At 29.5% G+C, this 22922-nt stretch overlaps 1 protein-coding gene across 1 annotated transcript; it reads left to right on the forward strand.

The window, feature by feature from the left end:
• Window positions 1–8468: 8468 nt before the first annotated feature.
• Window positions 8469–21041, forward strand: LOC141527180 (uncharacterized). Its single transcript, XM_074242518.1, has 6 exons — window positions 8469–8917; window positions 9221–9416; window positions 9936–10183; window positions 11815–12282; window positions 17429–17627; window positions 20628–21041. Exons 2-6 carry the CDS (start codon window positions 9221–9223, stop codon window positions 20768–20770), a joined length of 1254 nt encoding a protein of 417 aa, XP_074098619.1. The 5' UTR covers window positions 8469–8917; the 3' UTR covers window positions 20771–21041.
• The last annotated feature ends 1881 nt before the right edge of the window (window positions 21042–22922 follow it).

Genomic DNA, 22922 nt, shown 5'->3' on the forward strand with positions numbered 1-22922 from the left:
ACTAACAAGTCTGTAATATTATAAATAGTTACCGAAATGAGGCGAAAAACAATTTTCGATCATAAATCTCTCTTTGTAGCATCGTATAATTAGTCGTGCAAAATTTATTTATTGAGCAAATAACAGAAAAGATGGACAGACAGAGAAATCATATTAAAAACGATATGTTAGCAAAGACTAATATGTATAACTGCTTCGTCGCATTGTACCTTTACTTACAAGGATAAAAAAATTATATAATACTGAAAATACTAATAATTTTAATAATTTTGGAAAATGCATAATTGTAAAACAAACGCAACTCACATACTACTATTATAAATGATTTAATATAAGTACGTTCAGTTTAATAGAAAAATTGACATTTTATTTATTAATTTCTTAGTAAGAAAATCGAATATTTCTTTTATTTTCTTCTAGTTCTGGTATAATTATAAAGATGTGCGATTGCAACTGCAGGTTGTTATATTATAATAAAATATATCTCATTATAAAAGCTTTTTTACATTAAGAATACATACATCGTCATACATTTTCTTCAATTATTTTAAATCTAATTATTTTACATTATAGGTTTCAATAATTACATATTAAACTATTTTTTTCAATATTTAATAGTTTTTTACATTCTGTGTGGTTTATATTTATCTATTATTAATACTATAAGCTTTTTCAATCCGTCTCCCAACAATTTGATTGCTTGATGACATACAAATTTTGTGATGCCGCAATTAAGACAGCTGGTTTTAACAACATAGATTCCTGAACAAAAACTAAATCATTGCTACGTGTTACTTGATGAATGTGTTCTGTATTAAATGCACATCCAACGTGTTGCATACGTTCGATAAACATTCCTCTAATAACTTCATGATTATGTTGAAATTTAACTATTGCGACCATTGTTCCAAATGTTCCATTACCGTCGTAAATAACAGAATTACAAAATTTTAAATCAACTCCACTTTCACACGAATATCGTACAGTATTTAGTCTCATTTTTTTGAAACATTCCATTTGCATAGGATCATAGCCAATCTTGTTTAATGTTGCGCGTTCATTACTTGTTGGTGATCGCGATAAACACTTTCCTAAGCCAATTATACGATTTTTTGGATTCATGTTACTTTCTTGAATAGGAACTTTTACCTGCATTGCAATAAACTTTTTAGTCTCTAAAGATATTTGCTCATCGTATAAACAGTCGATCAAAAATTTTTGCAGAAGAAAACGTGACGCAATTTGGTTACATTGAGCAAATGAACTTGTAACGAATTCCATTATTTTTCTGTTCCACGATTCGAAAGTAAATGCTTCATGGACCCAAATAGGACCCCAATTTCTCACTACATTTACTACATGTGTTAATAAATGTACATTGGAGCTCATATTTATAACGCCAAAATATTCTTGAAAAAGTTTAACATATATTTTCAATTGCGTCTCACAACGATTCAAATCACTGGAGGTAATAGAATCACTATTTAAATAATGTACTACTTCTGATAGAATTGCAAAGTGATTTACATATTTTTCTGGTAATATGTTAATTAAGCAAACAGGACCATAGTCTAACCAATTACGCCATTCGGAAGCTTTCCATTTTTTATAAGTCATTATAGATCGTGGCTTACGTGATCTACATGATGGTGGTCTTATTGTTAGCAAACATTTATCTATGATTTTAATGCTGTCAGGATTTCCTACATAATAGGGCATTTTTGTCTTTGTTAGCAGCAGACGTGTATGTTGCCGAACAACACCAAGATAGATGGCATGCATAGCCTCCACAACGACTCCTTTCGGAATGTTAAATTCAGGTAAAGCTACCAACGATGAAATATTTTTAACCCCACGTCTCATTTTCTTATTATCAAAAACATAAGCCATATCAGCACGTAATTCTTCATCAGATCGTTCCTTTTTATAACACTGAATCAGTGGATAAACTAGTTTTCCAGGTCCTAAACTTCGTCCCTTTGCATAGCAGTATAGGCATCCATAATATCCATTATATTGATTTAAGCAAGTCACTGCTGCTCTAGCGGGAGCGTCGAGGCTACACGTAGTTATAATGAACCTTGATATGACTTCTGTTGAATTAGAATTAGAAGGCTTCCACTTTACACCGGCAGAGTAAAGTTCCTGCATTTCATCGGTAAACGATCTTAGAAAATAATTCATTATTGGATGATCTTCGTCAACATAAATTGCTGCCAGAAGCATATGCTTCTTACGCATATGTGGCGGTAGCTCATTTATTTGTGCATATACCGGCCATGCACTTGCATTAGAAGACTTGCTGACATTACATCCATCGGTATTAAAAGTAAATGAAAAATTATGCCACTTTTCTAAGAATTTTCCCGGTGAACACAATGACTTATACTCTTCGCCGTCATAAATATCTTCATAAGCATTTTGATCTTGCTTTGTTCTTTTAAATCTATATTTCAAAGATTCACTAATGTTTGGTATTGATAGCAATTCTTCAATTTGGGCCTTTAAGCTTATATTTATGAAGTAACGTATATTTGATTTCGAATCATCTGTTTTATCACAAATACATTCATTTTGTAATTCATTTGTAATTTTACACTTTTCGCCCAAATATTCACGACAGTCATGACAGTAATAGTAAAACTTCAAAATGTTATCATTACGGCCTAAAAGTTCCCAAAACTTTTCTTTTTTTGTTGGTATAGCGTTGGTATGATACATTGACTTAATCCACTTCAATTGATCCAAAGTTGCCTCAAAAGTTAACTTATGCCTAACCGACGTAGCAAGTACCGCGAGTAAATGATCTTTCACGGTCATATTGCGTTTTGCAACTAAACTAATTTGTAAGCTAGGGATATTATTAATAGTTAAGAACCGAGTATGTTGAACTGCGTTACTGTCACCAACATTTTCGTTATAAAGACCACCACCACCACCATCATCATCATCATCATCATCATCATCATCATCATCATCATCATCATCATCATCATCATCATCATCATCATCATCATCATCATCATCATCATCATCATCATCATCATCATCATCATCATCATCATCATCATCATCATCATCATCATTATCATCATCATCATCATCATCATTACCATCTTCATCATCTTCATCATCATCTTGATAGACATCATCATCATCATTATCATCATGATCACCATCTTGATAGACATCATTATTTCCAGTACTTGAATCCAAGAGTGTTGTATTTATGTCAGAATGTAAATTATCACGATATGTACGGCTGTCTTCGCTGTATTCTGGATGTAGTAGATTACCGTGAGAACTAATATCATCGGCAACACTTTGGCTTACATTCTCTACCGTATTTTCGTTATAATACCCGGGTGTATTTGCATCTTCAGGATGATTATCCATGCTTTCAATGGGATTGACATTAGTAGTAGACTGTAAAAATATTTCGAAAATTATTTAACATTCAGATATATAACTATCATTGTTAGTAATTTTTGAGATTAAAAAACTTATGTATCTGAAGTTCCGAACGTTCGTGGAGAAAACGTTGGAAAAAAAAAAAAAAATTCGTTATGGAGCTGTTTATTAATATATCAAGCCAAATTTCTCTGAGAATCTTAATTTAAACCCCAAAAAAGTCACAATTAAGTTTCATACCCCTGTGACCGAGGGAACTACCCTTAATAGCCACCCTTATAAAAAAAAAATTTTTTTTGTATTTATAAAAATTTCTTGTGACTTTTTTCGGGGCCGAAAAACGAGTTTGAGAAAGAGTCGGCTTGATATAGTAATAAACACAAAAAAATTTTTTTTTTATAAGGGTGGCTATTAAGGGTAGTTCCCTTGTTCACAGGGGTATGAAAATTTATTGTGACTTTTTTGGGGCTCAAATGAATATTTTCAAAGGAATTTAGCGTGATATATTGATAAATACAAAAAAAAAGAATTTTTTTCTTGATAAGAGTGGCTATTACGGGTCGTTCCCTTATTCACAGGGGTATGAAACTTTATTAGGACTTTTTCCAGGCTTAAATGAAGATTCTCAGAGAAATTTGGCTTGATATATCGATAAACACAAAAAAAAAGAATTTTTTTTCTGATAAGGGTGACGATTAAGGGTAGTTTTCTCGGTCACAGGGGTATGAAACTTTTTTATTTTATTTCAGGGGGCCGAACAACGATTTTCAGAAAGAATTGGCTTGATATATTAATAAACATCCCAAGAAAAAATTTTCGAAAGTTAAGGGTGGCTATTAAGGGTAGTTCCCTCGGTCACAGGGGTATGAAACTTAATTGTGACTTTTTTGGGGCGCAAATAAAGATTGTAAGAGAAATTTGGCTTGATATATTTATAAACAGCCGAGAAAAGAATTTTTCAAAGTTAAGGGTGTCTATTAAGGGTAGTTCCCTCGGTCACAGGGGTATGAAACTTAATTGTGACTTTTTTGGGGTTTAAATGAAGATTTTCAGAGAAATTTGGCTTGATATATTAATAAACAGCCCCATAACGACATTTTTTTTTTTATTTTCAAACGTTTTTTCCACGAACGTTCGGAACTTCAGATACATAAAAACTTCCTCTAATATCATTAAAAAATATTCAATATAAATTTTAAGAGTCTAATGGAATCAGTAAGTACGATAACAAAGATATTTAAATTGCATATGAATTAAGTGGATGAGAAAAAATTACATTATATTATATTTACCCATCATTACTATGAGCTTTTATAAGAAACTTAAAAAATTACTTTCAAATGCAGCTACAAATTTTCTGTCTGCGTGACGCTAGACGAATTTTCGTTTCTTTTTTTTTTTTTCAATAAAAGGTTAAAAGTATTTTTATTTAAAAAAAAAGAAAAGCATACTTCTTTTTTTAAATTTTAATTTATGGTTTGGTTGCTAATTACATTCTATACAAACAACGCTTCGATATGATTGTTTTGAAAATCTATAAAAAATTAGTAAAACGAAAAATAAATGCTATTTGCAACAGTTAAAATGAATTTCAATATGTAGTTTAATAGAATTCAATATATAGTTAATCTAAACGACTAAAGAACAATTTGCAACCGAAAAGATTTTTATTGAAAAAACAAACTAACTGATGTTGATGAAAAATCGAAATTTGTTCTAAAAAAAAGTCCGACCTCCCGGATCTGTACGACCAATATTTATAATTTTCCCAGAGGGTTGAAAATACACTCGAAAACGCATACTCTCGCAAGCACAAGCCCCGCCCACTTCGGGCACTTGATAGAAAATATTTATTTAAACTTATAAATTATGAAAATAAAAAATTGAAAAAATTCTGGCACCTGCTGCATAAACTATTTAACAATAATCCGCCGGCAAAAAATTTTTATCATGATTTTTCAATAAGTTATGCCAGTGTTAACTAACAATTTTTTGTAGCTTGAACATTAACATTGCAAGTGCGATTATTGTTAAACTATAAATCTCTAATTTTTTTCCTTTCGCGGAGCTATTCTGCACGGGATATAGAACTGATTCTTGTCGGTTGAATTAAAAAATTGTAAATTTTCACTTTGTTATTAACAAATAACGGTGGAGAAAAATTTTAAAGCTAAATAAATGAATTGAAATAAAAATTTTTTTACAATATTATGATTAAATCGATCTTTAATCAGTAAAAGGTACCGGAAAATAATTTTTTTACATTTTTATCATTTATTGTTTAAAAAGTTGTCATAAACAAAAGGGTTGTTTATAAGAAAATAAAAAATTTATTTTTATATTAACTATCTTTTATCCAAATTATGATTTTTAGAAAAAAAATCATTCCTTATAAAAATTTTTCTATAGCTTAGAAACGCATTTGTTAATTAACAATTTTTTTTTACCACTTGTAATTAAAATTAAGGAGCCATTTTTTTTTTAATCATAATTTATCTTGCTCTTTCATTAAAAAAAAAAAATTTTTTTTTTATTCAAATTTTCATTGTTTATTTAATCAACAATTTGTTTTAAACAATACATATTTTTCATAAATTTTTTTAAAATTCTTTTTAATATTAAGATAACTGCCTGGTATAAATAATAATTTTAATTACAAGTGATAAAAAAAATTTTTAATGAACAGAAGTGTTTTTAAGCTATTAAAGAATTTTTTCAAGGAGTCATTTCTTCTCTAAAAATCTAAATTTGCATAAAAGATTGTTAATATAAAAAAAAGATTTTTAATTTTTATATAAACAACCCTTCTATTGATAACAATTTTTTAAAAAATAATTGATAAAAATCTAAAGAAATTATTTTCCGGTACCTTTTACTGATTAAAAATCGATTTAATCAAAATATTTCAAAAAATATTTAATTTCAGTTCATTTATTTAACTTTCAAATTATTCTCCACCGTTATTTGGTAACAACAAAGTGAAAATTAACAATTTTTAAATTAGATTGACGAGAATCGATTTTATAGTTCTTGCAGAATAGCTCCACAGAAGGAAAAAAATTTGAGACTTGTAGTTTAACAATAATCGCACTTGCAATATTAATGTTCAAGCTACAAAAATTGTTAATTAACAATAGCATAACTTTTTGATAAATCATGATAAAAATTTTTAGTCGGCAGATTATTGTTAATTTGTATATCCAGCAGGTGACTGCATTTTTCAATTTTTTATTTTCATTATTTATAAGCTTAAAAAATTATTTTATATCAAGTGCCCGAAGTAGACGAGGCTTGCACTAGCAAGAGTACGCATTTTCGAGCGTATTTTCAACCCTCAGAGGAAATTATAAATATTGGTTGTAAAGTTCCGGAAGGTAGGACTATTTTTTAGGAAATTTCTTCCTCTTTTTGTTTTTTTTTTTTAATTTCAAAATTCTTAATAATTTTCGAGGTATCCGCGAAAAACGGAACCCCTTTTTTATCACTAAATTGTTAATTACTTTTGCAATTGTTGCAAGCGCCACTTCAAATTTTCAAAAAGGCCTTTGTTGACTAGACTATTATAGATATTATATTTTTTACGGTAAACAATTTTCGATCTAGTACTTAGTAATGTCTAGTTGGTTAAGAACTACGTAAAAGGTACGATAATTTTGTAATTCAATAGATATAAATAAAAGTCTCACGAGAGATTTAACAATTAAAAAACATTATGTGAATATTTTAATGACTTCAAAAAAAAAAATAAAATTAACTTTTTAGTATATTGATGTCAAAAATTCTCAAATTCAGTTGAAAGGAATCAAATTATCATATATGTGCACTTTTGACTGCATGTATTATGAGCAAAAATTGAATTATTAATTATTTTTTGCTACTTTATTTATACAGTCTATGCTTATTCACTAGATTTATTAATAATTTGGAAATATCAAACTTACCGGAAATTCAAAAAAGGTTTTTGGCATACACGGTCGCTCCTCAGGTGGAAATGCCGTTAAAAAATTCAATAATTTTCTTTTATTTCTTTTCAAAACAGCAGTTTTCGAATTACTCAATGATCTCTTCATTATGGATTATCTATATAAATAATTGAATTATTATTACATATTTAAAATAAATATGAAATTAGCAAAAATGAGATAATTTTTATCAAATTTTTTTATTGAAAAATTATTATAAAAAAAATTTTTTTTTGATTTGCAAGTTTCCTAAAGTTGAAAAACTATTTGTGTAATTTTTTTAAAAATAATTTTTAGTTTTATTTAATTATTAAAAAAAAATACAAAAATTAAGTAAGATTTGCTAACTTCAGTAACACTCTTCAAATAAAGAATAAAAAAATGTATTCCAAGATTTCATAAGTTATTTAATAAATTTTGTTAAGCATTGTAATAACAAAAAAGTACAAGTTAAGAATGCGAACTGAAAATGAAAAAAATACATTAACAATATACATATATATATTACGATGAATTTTTTATAAAACTGTTACAAATTTAGTTATTATTTTTTTGAAAAACTTCCAAGAATTGAAAACTGTAAATTTGTAAACATGTGTAATTATCGTGTCATTTCGAGTTTGTTATTTGCAAAGAGCCAAATAACTTTACTTTTTAATATATATTGAATGTTTACACGTCGTTTAATTATATGCACGTGTATGTGTTTACGTTAAACTGTAATCGGTATTTTGATTTACTTACCTTCAATTAGTTTTTATGGTATCAAACTGAAATATTAAATATTTTTAAAACTTTTAGACTATTTTCTTTTGAATTATTAAAAATATTGTATATTTTTTAATATATATCATATGATCGTTGTGCTGATATTACAGGTTATACCTTATAGTTATTTTAAATAACCTGGATGTAAAGCTGATACACACAGCCTCTATCATGTATGTATATTATAACTATACTTTCAATAGTTGCATTATAGAGGTCACCTGTGTATAGTCCTCCATAAGTTGCATATAGGTTCGAACGATTTCGGACGTCATCGATCAATTTCGAGTATAACTCGTTCTTTTATACCAGACAACTTGAGGACAAAGGACGTATATAAAAGTCATTTCATTCTTTATCGCAAGTTTATGGTTATTTATTACGTGTCACAGCGAAAAAGCCATGTGCTGTTGTTGCACATTTTGATGATTTTCTGTTATTGTACTATTCCGACTTGAGTTAATATATAAAAAAAATTATTACACGCTAACGCTGTATTATGATGCCATTATCGATATATTTATTTAAATAAATGTATTTATTAGCAGTGATTTTGAACAGTAAAGTGTTATATAAATAATTTTACGCAATTTTATTTTAGACAGCATCGAAAATAATATTCATTTATAGTCAACTAAAAAAAAACGACACGATAAATGTAATAGTTCTTTCGAATTATTTTTTTGAAAGAAAGTAACATCTAGCACGTATTTTTATTTTACGTTGTGACTTAAAAAGAGTAATTGGTATTCTGATTGCAATTGAATAAATTCAAGGTAAGTTAATATTGCAAAATTATTTGGTTAAATATATTTTAATTATAATCTATTGGTGTACATAACCCATAAAGATAAATAAAAGATAGAACATTTTTTGAAGTAATTCAGAATATAAAAAGCGAAATAAATTGTTTTTAATTATAAAATTTATTAAAAAGATAGTTAAATAATTCATCTATAAAACAATCCTTTCTGTAAGTTGTATAAAATTTTTTTATATGAATTTTTTATAATTTGTTAAATAATGTATAAAAAAATGTTTTTATTGATTATTCCTAATACATGGTTATTTATTTACAGATGAAGACATATTGTGTAATTACGAGAGATCGAGAAGAGTGTGTAATTGTAGAAACATGCAAACTGAGTTACTTTAACGCAAAAAACAAATTGAGGGCTGTCACTGACGACATCGATTTTGAAGGGTTAAATGGATCGTTTTGTATAAAACATGGTGACACACTTCTTGATAATTTGGAAATAATTGATCAAGATGGTAAATTGTCTTTAACTAAAAAAGTATTAATTTAAAAGTTTTTTCATGGCTTACAAGTCGAGCTCTTTTCATTTTTTGTGGAAACAAAAGAAAAATTTCAAACGTTTCTTCATTGATTTTTAATAAATTAGGGTAGATGAATCATTTTGGGTTACCCAAAATTTTTATCTGCATGGATAGTTTCTATATTAAGAAAATAATTTTAAATACATTTTTATGCCTTGTTATCAACAAAAAATTCGTAATTCCACTTCATATATGTTAATTTATACACTAATTTAGTCTTAAAATGGTGAAAAATGCCATGGTAGCCACAAACGTTATTTTAACCCTATATTTTACATATAGTTTATAGTCAAAATTAGGAAAATATATTTAATCATATATTATAATTTATCTCGAAAGTTTGAATTTCTCATAGTTATAGCAGTTTTCTGTCCTATTTAGTAATAAGTTATCTATAAAATGAAGAATGTATTATTTATAACAATTTTTAATATTTGATTTTATTTATGTTAGATGATTTAACAGCTTTAAAAAAGCGACAAGTTTGTAAAACAAAACGGATTCGCATTTTGAAAAATGCAAATAGCCCAAAAAATAGTACACCAAATAAAGAAAAGACAGCTGATCGAAAAACCAAAAATCACCTTAAATCTTCAGCAGCAACTAAAACTGCAAAAGTTAACAAAGTTAACACTCAGAAATCAGGAAAATATTATCGAAATTTATTACCAAACTATCAAAATCAGGACGTACAAAATGATGTAAGTTAACATTCTGATGTAATTCGTAACTACTGTATTATCGAATGTCTTCAGTGCAAAAGCTGGAAATATATTCTAGTGGATATAATGATCATGAAATTTATGCGACAAATAGCTCTTTTCGTTTTTTATAGATATCTTAATGATTTCATTATCAGATAAAAAACTTCAAAACTTGGTAGGGATTTAATTTTTTACTAAATTCAAAACTAAGTTTTCAGGTTTTTAAAGAAATTTTAAGGCGTACGAAAAAAATTTTAGAAATTTTCGAAGTCGAGTAATTTCAAAAAATACGATTCATACCATTCATTTAATCTAAATTTACATAATTTTTAGGTCTAACGATGAGAAAATATATATACATTATGCTGGGCCAAAAACATAAGTATTTTTTATTATTGAGATAAATTAAAAATATCTTTTGGAATGACAAAATAAAAATTCCCTGCAAGTTAGAGCCCTTAATGAACATGAAAAAAAATTTATAAATTGTGTTTTCTATTTTTCAGTCTTGGCCTTATTGTAGCGTTAAAACAGTTGAACATTTAAACCAAAAAAATTTATCCACCTATATTGTTGTGAAAAATTAAATTTCAGTCAAAAAAGGCTTGATTGAGAATTGTCGTCAGACCAACAACTTCTGAGTAATCAAGCTCTGAAAACTTATTTGTCTTTTTGATTTCACCTTTTTACTTTGAAATAGTTTAACTAATACATAAATCAACATGTATTATATTATAATATAGTTTCTTCAAGGTAATTAAATGCTCTACAAGAAAATGCAAAAAAAAATATTTTTTCAAAACAATTTTAGAATTTATTCGCTATTAAAGTTAAAATACATAAAAAATTCTTGTTTTCATCATTCTAAATTGCTGTGGTTTTAATCACCGTAACACATTAATGGTTTGTATTATGAGGATTCGTTCTTTCATCCATATCATTGCAATATAACTGAGTTTGAAATTAAGCTTTTTGTTCATTTTTGTTGAACGACAATGTAATTGTAATTTTTAAATTAATTTAAAACATTAAAACAACATTCCAGTAGAGGAAATAGCTACCAAGCAAGGATTAAGCTTGAATTTTCGCACAGTTCTCTTGCTATGAAATGGATATTAGAACGAATTCTAGTGCCTTAGACCGTTAATGGGTTATACTGAATGAAACCTTGTTCGAAGGAAATTTGATTTCCCACAAGGATATAGGTCGACAAATTGTTTTGGCTCAATGCTTCAACAGTTTTAACTCTAGAATATAGTCAGGACTAACCAATAGAAAAGATGATTCGTAGACTTATCATAATTAAGCGCTCAAACTTTTAAGGAATTTTATTTGTCATCTCAATAGATATTTTCCTTATTTTTAGAAAAAAAAATTACTCATTTTTTTTAACCCAGCATAATCCAATATTTAGATGAAAGAAACAAAATGATGAAGTACTGAAACTAATCAAAGTTTAATTCCTTTCATTCCTTCTAAATTTAAAAAATTTTTCCGAATTATTTTAAATATAGAAAATTAACAGTGCCCGTCACTTCAATTATTTTTTCTTCGTCAGGGAATTTGATACCATAATTTTAATATGAATCACTTGTCAAAATTAATCACAAATTTATTGCATTTGGCAGATTCAATCATCAGAAGATTTAGAAACAATAATGTCAGAACAAGAACCGAATGAATATGAAAATTTAGAAGATAGAGTTGAGAACGTTAATGACAATGATGGCAATGGCCTTGGAATGCCAGACGACAATTCAAGTGAAAATGATAACGATAAAAGTAATGGAGATGATTCGGATGACCCCGTAACGCCTCGAAGACCTTTTCAAAATTTGACAAATAACACTAGAATTACACAGACTGAGAAAAAAGGAGAAGAAGTTGGGAGAAACCAAATAAATAATCAGCAATTCATTACTTGGCGTTCAGGTATTGAGAAAACATTAACAACATTGACAAAAGACGTGAAGAACTTGACGCGTGTATGTAATTCTGCTAATAGACAAGGATCTGCAGAAGAACCTGACAATGGAATATTAGAACGTCAGTACCCGGAATCAGCAGAAAAAATAACTATTGAAAATGATATAGAAGTGAGTACTTTATACTTATAATAACGTAGAATTTTTTTTTATTACTGTTTTTTTTGTTTTAGTTTTTTTTATTTATTTATTTATTTATTAACGCCAATCGGCAATATACATCTATTTCTCTCTATGAGAATACAAATAATTTTATAGAGGAACAATGAATTATTAAAATGGTAAATACAAACAAAAATAACAAAGAAATTTTAAATATCACACGGAAAAAAATAATCGGTAGAGTCTACCGATTGGCAATCGGTAGAGGTTACCGATTTTTTTTCGGTGGAGGCTACCGATTTTTCAGTAGAAGCTACCGATTAAAATCGGTAGAGGCTACCGATTTTTTTTCGGTAGAGGCTACTGATTTTTTTCGGTAGAGGTTACCGATTTTAATCGGTAACCATTACCGAAAAATCGGTAATTTCTACCGTTTTATATCTTTACTTAAAAACAAAAATTTTATAGCAAAAAATGCAAATAATTTCTAGGGGAAGTTGAGCGAAAGAATTTTGAAATTAAGATAAAAGTCGTGTCTTGAAAAAGAATTATAAATGTAAGTATGAAAAAATATGAAAAGTTGATGTGGGTACTCAAATGAAAGGTCTCGATAGGTGTAACATCAAAGTGAGTTTGTATCTTTGAAAATATCAATAATAAGATCGTATTTTGTTAAAGATTGAGATTTTTAAAGATAAATGCTCATTTTGGTATTCTACTCATCGAGACCTTTCATTTGAGTACCCACATCAACTTTTTACTTTTTTTCATATTTATATATATCATATATATGTAAATATGAAAAAAATATGTAAAAATGATGTGGGTACTCAAATGAAAGGTCTCGATGGGTGTAACATCAAAGTAAGTTTGTATCTTAGAAAATATCAATAATAAGATCGTATTTTGTCAAAGATTGAGATTTTTAAAGATAAATGCTCATTTTGGTGTTCTACTCATCGAGACCTTTCATTTGAGTACCCACATCAACTTTTTACTTTTTTTCATCTATATATATATATATATATATATATATATATATATATAAGAGATTCCCACGTATATAGTCATTAATCACGATATCTCTGGAATCATAAGACCTAGAGATGTAAAATTTGGTATGCATATACCGTTCTCGGAGTCTGATCAACTAAGAACGGATTTTTCGAAATACGACCTACAAGGGAGGTTGCGGGGGTGTTAACCTAAAAAAATTTAATTTTTCAAATATTGCTCCTACAGTTTTGAAATTAAGTATGTATATTCCTTTCCCCGAGTAGAGGTCAGGTAAGAACGGATTTTTCGAAATAAACAGCTGTTTATTAGTTATTTTATCGCAGCGCCACTAATTTTAAAATTTGAAAATAAATGTTGCCAATGATATAAAAAGAGGCGGTAAAAATTTAAAATATAATGATTATTTAAAGTTTAAGTTAAGAGACTCTTTGAAAGTTAGTTTTATTATTTATCATTATTATTAGTAACTTATTTTATTTTCAACTATGATAAAAATGACTTCCGACGCAAAACAACTTATAATAACTAATATATATGAATAATTAATTTACAAAACTAGAATCGGTTGCTTTTACCGAAAAAATCAGTAGCCTCTACCGAAAAAAATCAGTAGCCTCTACCGATTGTAATCGGTAGCTTCTACTGAAAAATCGGTAGCCTCCACCGAAAAAAAATCGGTAACCTCTACCGATTATTTTTTTCCGTGCAAAATAAGAAATAAAAAAACCATTAATGAACTTGGACAATTGTTTTAAATCAATCAAAAATTAATTAATGAAATTAAACTTTTGTTTTACGTTGATCAAAATTACATTATTATCGACTTAACCATGGCTATGAATGCACAATACGGTCCAGAAAGAAAATCTACTTGTTGATGGATTGAGTTTACACTGTCAGCAATTCTATTTTTAGGCCATGTAATATATACCCCTTTGATGTTTTGTCTGTCTTCAGCAGTCTATTCTTCCTCAAAACTTTCTCCGTTTGAATGACTTCAAATATATTTTTAATTTCCGGAGCATCAATAAGGCCGTAGGCCAATTTGAAGTAGAAAGCTACGTCTGCTATTTTTCTGCGTGACTCTAGACTGCTGATCTTCAACTCGGTAATATCCCTGTTACCCATCCGTACTTCACTTATACATGAAAGAGTCTTCATAAACTTCTCCTGCACCTTATCTATTCGTTTATGGCTCCCAGATCTTTTATTTCTTGTACTTCAGCTATTTTAACACCATTGAGTCTATAGTCCGTTGGCTTTACTGTATGTGATCTCGCAATCGCCATAACCGCACATTTGTTAATGTTTAGGTCCAATTTATTCTCCTCACACCAGTTGTGTAAGTTATCTATATCATATTGAACATCTGCTACGTCCTGCTCATTGGTGATATTTTTGTAGATTTTTAAGTCATCAGCATAGAGTAGATAATCAGATCTGAGTTTGCTACCAATGTCATTTACGAAGATGTTAAAGAGGATAGGGCCAAGGTGTGATCCTTGTGGGACACCCGACTTTACTTCAAATTCATCTGAAAGATAACCATTGACTCTCACTTGATGACATCTTCCAGTCAGGTATGATTGCAGCCAATTTAGGGCATTACCACTTATTCCATATTCTTTCAGCTTTTTCAATAAAACGTCATGGTTTACTCTGTCAAATGCCTTACTAAAGTCCGTGTGAATTGTATGTATTACTTGGCCCTTATTGAGTGCTTTATATAGAAAATTGACATATGAGAACAGGTTTGTCGTGGTTGACCTGCCTCCGGTAAATCCATGTTGTTTAGTTGTGATAACGTTTTTAAATGCGCTAGCTAGTTGAATCAGTATTATTTTTTCAAATAATTTTCCAATCGCTGACTGGATACATACTGGTCTGTAATTTGATATATCTGATCTTGATCCGGCTTTATGAATTGGACATATATATGAAAGTTTCCATTGTGTGGGGGCAATCCTCTGCTGCACTGATTCGTTTAATATGTTTGTTAGTGGTTCACATAATCCTGCTGCACAGTTACGCCAGAATATATTCGGGGTCCCATCTGGGCCAGCCCCTTTGTTCACATTTAATGCCGTGAGTTGCTTATATACCACTGCTGGACTGATGATGAAGTCGGTGACATCCACCCTGTGGTTAGTTATAGTTGGAGATGTTACACTGGTCCTTCCCACGCTTTTGTTGTCATCATAGGTGCTAGAGAAAAAGGATGCGAATAGGTTACTTGTCATCATCCCCGCATCAGCTGATTGTGAGTTCCAGTGCATTGTTGAAGGTATGTCACTACTATCTCTGTTTTTATTGCCGATGAACTTCCAAAATTCTTTGGTGTCCTCTTGGATTTTATTCTCTACATGATCCAGGTACCTTACATAGCACTCTTTGCTCAACTTCTTACATGCCAACCTCAGTTCACTAAATTGCTTGTAGTTCGTTTTATTCTTATGCGTCTTATACTTGATATGAGCTAGCTTCTTGAGTTTGATCAGTTGTTTCAATACATACGAAAACCAGCTGGGAAAGCTATTTGTAATATATCCAAAAATCGGCACATGTTCATTAACAGCATCTTGTATGATGTTGTAAAAAATATTTACTTTCTCATTGACTGATTCTGTATAATAGAGTTTAGACCAGTTTGTACTGCAAAACAGTATGTTAAGCTCGTTGTAATCAGCTTTTTTGAATATATACGTTGGAGCAGCCAAAGGTGTGAGGCTTGGTTGGAATTCCATGGCTATATCCAGTGCTGGGTGGTATTTATCCTCTGGTAAGAGTGCCATCGCCCTGCTAATCTCCATGTCTATGTCGCTGAAACATAAGTCCAGTGTGGTATGGCTATCATTTTGTACTTGGTTGACTTCTTGGCATTCTAGCGTTGCCAAGGCTTCATATAGTATTTTTGAACTTTCTTCTTGTTGTAAGCTACTTGGCAAGTTAAAATCTCCAGTTATTACCAGTCTAGCCTTTAGAAACTAACATTTCATATTCAAGATTAATAGAAACTAATATTCAAGATTAATAGAAACAAATATTTCATATTCAAGATCAATAAGTAAGTTGATTTGTTGATTAGATGAGTATCTCTTAATAATAGCAATATTTTTTATTTCATTTCTCCATAACATATAATATTTTTTATTCCATAAGGTAAAAGACCCAATAGCGGACCATGTACCAGTACCGGAACACTCCATGCATTTGTATATCTATATTTGTGAATATAGATATACAAATGCATGGAGTGTTCCGGTACTGGTGCATGGTCCGCTATTGGGTCTTTTACCTTAGTGAATGATATAATTTTTTTCTGAATTTCTTACAAATCTATTGCATTTCTTTACGTTATCTGAATTGTTAGAAAATTTATCTGATGAAATGATAACTCTCTTTTATAACCGAAACATTTAATATTTATCAACACGGTAAATAAAACAAAAGAATTTTTACAATTTTTTATCGTAATTCTTACTACATAGAATCGTACCGGTGGACTATGATTTCTAAACAGTAATTTTTACGATTTTTTTCAGTAAATTTAGTTATTTTTTTATCGTAAAAATGAAGGCACGATTTTAAAAGAAATTGAGCTGAAAAAAACAAATATATTTGCGACAGTTCCAGCCAGGACTCGAACCCAGATTATCTAGTTGGTAGCCAGAAGTCTTCCAGTTACGATATCTCAGGCAACATACCTAATTGTATTTAATTCGGTATATTAGCTTGGACCACAGTACTGCGCACAACTTGTGCGCATACTACCAGAGCTATTATAAATTCCAATTCTAAATTGTAAAATCTCCTAATTCAATCGTAAAACATTACAGGCAGCACTGGAAAGTTTAAAGTAAAATACAAGAATAGTAACTCTGCTTGACTGTATTTTTAAATGCCCGGATCTCTAGAAAAAAATTACTATAAAAAATTGTAAAAATTCTATTGTAAAAGTAGTAAATTTTTGTATAAAATATTGGAAGATTTACGATAATACTAGTATGGTCCACGATTACGATATTTTATAGTAAATTTTCGTAGATTTTTTTTACCGTGAAGAAAAGAAGAATGTGATTGTGTCACATTAACCATTTTAACCCGTATTCAAATTATTAAAATTATATATTTCCTACAGTATACAGAGATCAATGGGTTACGTTTTGACCCAGATGAATATTCTAGTGCATTGCTGGCCACCACCATGAAGTCCAGAGCTGGAAGGGTAATGAATGTTTTGTGGACAAAAGATGAAATGAAGAATAAATATTTGTTAAAAGCAAAGGCAGTTGGAAACTTCTCTAAAGTCAGCAAGGCTGATATTACAAAAATAAAAAGTAAGAATGTTAAGTAAGAAAATATTTAGTTCTTCATGTGTTACAGACGTTCGTCATTGGGACAAAATAATCGATATTTTTTCAAAATGATCGATAACGAGTTTTCAAATTTCTAGAAAGAATTATTTTATAATTAAGCTTAACCCTTCGTTACACGCGCTTTCTCAGATCTTCTCACTCTTTTTCACACAATTCTCATTAGGTTGAGTAGTGTCGTGCGGGGAATCCCCGCGTGCGCGAGTAACGAAAGCTTAAAAATAATGAATAAATAAGGAAAGTTTTTATCTAGATTTAATTATATAATAATTTTTTCGAAATATTTGAAAACCCGTTTTCGATCATTTTGAAAAGTTATTAATGATATTTTTATGAATTTCATTGAATATTTCTAGAACACAGTGTATACACTGGGTATCAAATAAATACGGCAAAAAAAAAAATTAAGAAAACGGTTAACCCTAAAAGTTATCCTTGCAACTTCGCGCTGATTCCATAATTTCATACTAATGATTCAAAATTGTACTTATTGCGTTTTTGAGCTGTTCGAGCTCAAAAGACTGATAGGAATTTAATAAAACACTATCTTTTGAATTTTCAAATAGCAATAACTTTGGAAAAAATGATTTTCATGTTCTTGGCAGCGCTCGACGAAGTTTTTAAAGCCTGATCAAGGATCTTAAACTTAAAATCGACCGAAAAAAAATTTCAAAGTTATTTCGGAAAAACATTGTTTTTGGTACTCTATCGACAACGATAACTCACGAACAAATCAACCGATTTTGTCCTACAAAACGGCGATCGACGTGTTTTATTTATGCCAAAAGCAGATTAGTTTATGACATCGATCGATTGAGCCGTGTATAAGTTATTTAAAAAAAAACCACATTTGAAAAATAAATTTTTTTTAATTTTTTGGGGTTTTTTTGAGTTTTGTAAAAATCTATAATTCCGAATCGGTTCAAATTTTCAGGAAATCTAAGTTATAACAAAAGTTATAAGCGGGTCACATATACACACACACACACACGCACACACACACACAACAGGCAGACATAGTAACACCCTCTTAAAATGAGTCGAGAAAGCTTCCCAGGGCCTAAAAACATCGGAATCTATTGAAAACTCAATTTTTGCAAAAAGGGATAAAACCAAGAACTTCCTGGTTTTTGGAAAATCATTCATTTTCTTAGTGGAAAGTTAAAAAAATCATCAGAATTTATTATACTAGTTTTAAGGTTGTTCCAGCATGAATTCACTTGTCGGGAGATTTTGCTCATTTTTTTTTTTTACAGATTAAGAGTAACGTTCTCAAATTAATCTGAAAATTTCAAAATTTTTCACCGTTGAGAACAAAAGATATTTAATCACAAAGTTCAGGATTCTTAAGCATACTTCTCATTTAAAGCATCTAAAACTCATAGACTGCCCAAGTATACTTTGTTATATTAAAAAAACTCCTCAGCAGAATTGAAAAAAAAACTAACAGAATAAAAATTGATATTTATTCGATAAATTAATAAAAATACAATGACACTTTACCGTATCGTTATCGAGATATAATAATTTAAGCATTGTTTTTTGGTCATTTTCATATAGTATTTCTATAGTAAATCATGATCTGGCAATAGTATGAACCCCTCCAACAATAGTAAATGCTGTTACCACATAATATAGCACGCTGGAACAACCTTCAACTTTTTTAAGGAGATCCAAGTACCCTCCAGTGTAAAGAATGTCTATAAAAAAATAATACGTAGAAATATTTTTAATATGCATCTTAAAATTAATTGTTTAATTAATTAATAAGGTTTCTGAGTAAATTTCCGAAAAAATTACTCATTAAATTATTATTATCATTCAATTGACTAATAAAAAATATAGCACTCTGAATTACCGGTATACACTTGACAACACCGTAAGAATTTCCTTACCTTCAAATTTATTCTTTTGTAAATATGTCTCAGATAAATCTGATGCGCCGGGTAATTGCGCAAACGGTGTTGTCAAGTCAAATACGTCGACTTTAAAAAACGGAAGTTCTTGTGATTTTTCTTAAAAAATCTAAAATATTTGGATAAATCGTTGGGAAACTTACTTTTTTTATTATTTGAATCGGAAGCTTATTATTTTTTCAATTAAATTCAATGAAAATAAAATTTTTATGCATTCGTTAATTGCAATAAATTCTTAACCATATACACGGTTGGTGAAACCTCCATTTACCTAAATGTAAAAATTACAATTTTCTAACTTAATTATTTCATTAATTACCAGGGAAACAAACTATTTTTTATTTTTTTTTATTAATTATTAGGCTACGTAGACTGAATCTACAGTTTCAGGAAGTTTTACATGTATGGGTATTTAACGAGGATCTCCTTAAGGATGATAAGTTGGATACTCGGTGTGTATACATTATCCCAAAAATATTCTATGAAAATAATAAAAAATTTTAAATCTGTCAATAAAATCATTAAAATCTCGCATGAAAATCTTAAACTAGTCCTAAATTTTCTAAACCCGTAATAAGTTCGATACCCTGTGTGTACACATTCTTTAAAAAAATCTTTTATCATAGTCATAGAAAAACCATTAATAATTTTTTATCATATTGAATATATGGCCAAATCTGTCATTAATTTCAATTGACTGACACTTGAAGTAAACGTCCTTACAGGGGTATATTAGCCTAAAAAGTAAACAAAAAATGCTTTTGTGTTGAAAGTGTGAAAATTTTTACCTATATTTATCAATTTAAATCACCAATTAAATTTATTATTTTTGCACAGCAACATTACAAGATTTGGTAACATAACGTGAAAACAAATATAATGTCTTATTTTTGGTAGCTTTCTATAATTGTTTCCGGTTTGTTTTTCTCATGACGTTGCCGAACTTTTGTTGTGTACTTCGGTTAGCAAACATTTTAAAATGTTTCGAATTCGAATCAAATAGTAATCGAAGCTATATTAATGAACTTTTCTTTGTATTTATTTACAGGAATATGCATGCACATGCAAAAAAAATACAAAATAAAGTATTCTGCCGGCTCTGTCGATGACATTGACATTCACTTGCGTAGATGGATAAGCAGCAAGTTAACGGAAAAGAAAAGAGAGTGCAGAATTATACGTCAACCTTAATATTTTCAACACAGTATTTATTATTTTTGTAATGCTCGATATTTACTATTTATTATATTTATTATGTTATTATTAAAGATATAATAATAATTATTACTGTGATTATTAGTAATATTAATATTATGATTATTATTGTGATTATTAGTAATATTAATATTATGATTATTATTATGATTATTATTATGATGATGATGATTATTATTATTATTATTATTATTATTATTATTATTATTATTATTATTATTGCTGTAAGACAAAATAAAAAAAAACTAACTTGATTGATGATAAAATTTGTGATTTCCTTCATAAATAAAATTAAACCTACAAAAAATTTTCTCTTTCAGTTTTTTCGAGTTTTTTACAAATGAAAATAGCTGAGATAATACAATGCACTTTAACGAGAACCAATTATAAATACTTTAACTTAACAAAAAAAAAAAAAAATATTTTTCCTATCTTCAATAAGTAGGAACTACCTTAAAAGAGTACTGACACTTTACAGTTAAAATTCGTTGAAATCTTAACTCAGAGTGAAAGTAACTTGATAGAACAAATATTTATCCATTACAAGCTGTAACAATGACCATAAAAATAAACCGTAATGATATACGTTGGATCCATCATGTATCCATCATGTATCCATCATGGATCCATTGTGTATCCATTGTGTATCCATCGTGGAACCATGATGGATCTATGAAGGATACACAATGGATCCATGATGGATCCACGATGGATACACAGTGGATACACAATGGACTTACGATGGACGTACGATGGAAACACGATGGACGTACGATGGAAACACGATGGACCCACAGTGGAAACACGATGGGGCCATGATGGAAACATTCATGGACCATTATGGTATAATGGCAAAAAACCACAGTGGATCCATTATGGTCCCACGGTCATTCCATTGTGGATTCATGTTAGACCCGTTGTGGAACCATCATGGATCCATTATGGCTTTAAGGCTGCGAGGGCATGTAGTGTAGATGCTCCGGCTCGAGCGGCTTTAGTTTGTGTAAAACAGTTTAATGGACATTTTGGATGTTTATATTGTTATGCAAAGGGTAAGATACAGAGTATACAGTAAGATACAGACTGATACAGAGCTACGTAAGGATATGGAAACAGCATATGAAACAAAAAAAATTGTGAGAGGAGTGAAAAATATTTCATCTTTGGTAGTTTTGCCCTTATTTAACATAACCAAAGGCGTTGTGGTTGATGCAATGCATGCTGTATTTCTTGGTGTAGTTAAACAGCATACGAAATTATTATTCACGAAAACTGGTACCCCTTATTACATCGGCAGTCCTGACCACCAAAAAGTAATAAATAAATACTTATTAGGAATCAAACCTCCTTCATGTCGTTCCCGAAAACCACGAGCAACATCAACATATCCGAAGTGGAAAGCATCTGAATGGCGAAACTGGCTCGATTATGCACCTATATGTTTACAGGAAGTATTACCAAAGAAATATGTTGATCATTTAGCCCTTTTATCGGAATCAATCCATCTTTTAAATAGTGACTGTATAACTCTAGTCAATTTAGATCGTAGTGAAATGCTTCTAAAAAATACGTAAATCTTTTTCAACAGTATTTTGGTATTCGGAACATGACTTCAAATATTCACTTACTGACACACCTAGTACAAGTTGTACGAAACTGGCGTCCAATATGGGTCCATGAAGCTTTTGTATTTGAGGCATGGAATAAAAAAATTATGGATTTCATAACTAGCCCGCATGCTCGAACCAATCAAGTTGCAACACGTTTCTTGATGTATAAATTTATTATTACCTCTCTTTACGATGATGTAGTATCTCCAGAAACAAGGAAGTTTATTGCAAAGCTTTTGAAAATTTCTGTTGAAAATAAAAGAGGTGTGAAGAATCGTGTGACAGGTTTCGGAAGTGTATTGCACGCATACCAACAGAAAATGAACGTGCATCTCTAGTGAGTGTTGGATATGCGCCTTCAAATATAACATGCTATAATAAAATGACATTAAATGGAGTAAGATATGAGTGTATTAAAGATAACAGTACGAAATTTTGTAATTCAATAGTTTTTTGTGGTGATGATATTTTTGGTCGTATAATTAACATTGTACATTTTCATCATAATAATGAGATAA

Source organism: Cotesia typhae, unplaced genomic scaffold (genome assembly GCF_013202065.1).
Source record: "Cotesia typhae breed Kobodo isofemale line unplaced genomic scaffold, CoteBio_Ctyphae contig_4, whole genome shotgun sequence".
In the NCBI taxonomy this organism is placed as follows: Eukaryota; Metazoa; Arthropoda; class Insecta; order Hymenoptera; family Braconidae; genus Cotesia; species Cotesia typhae.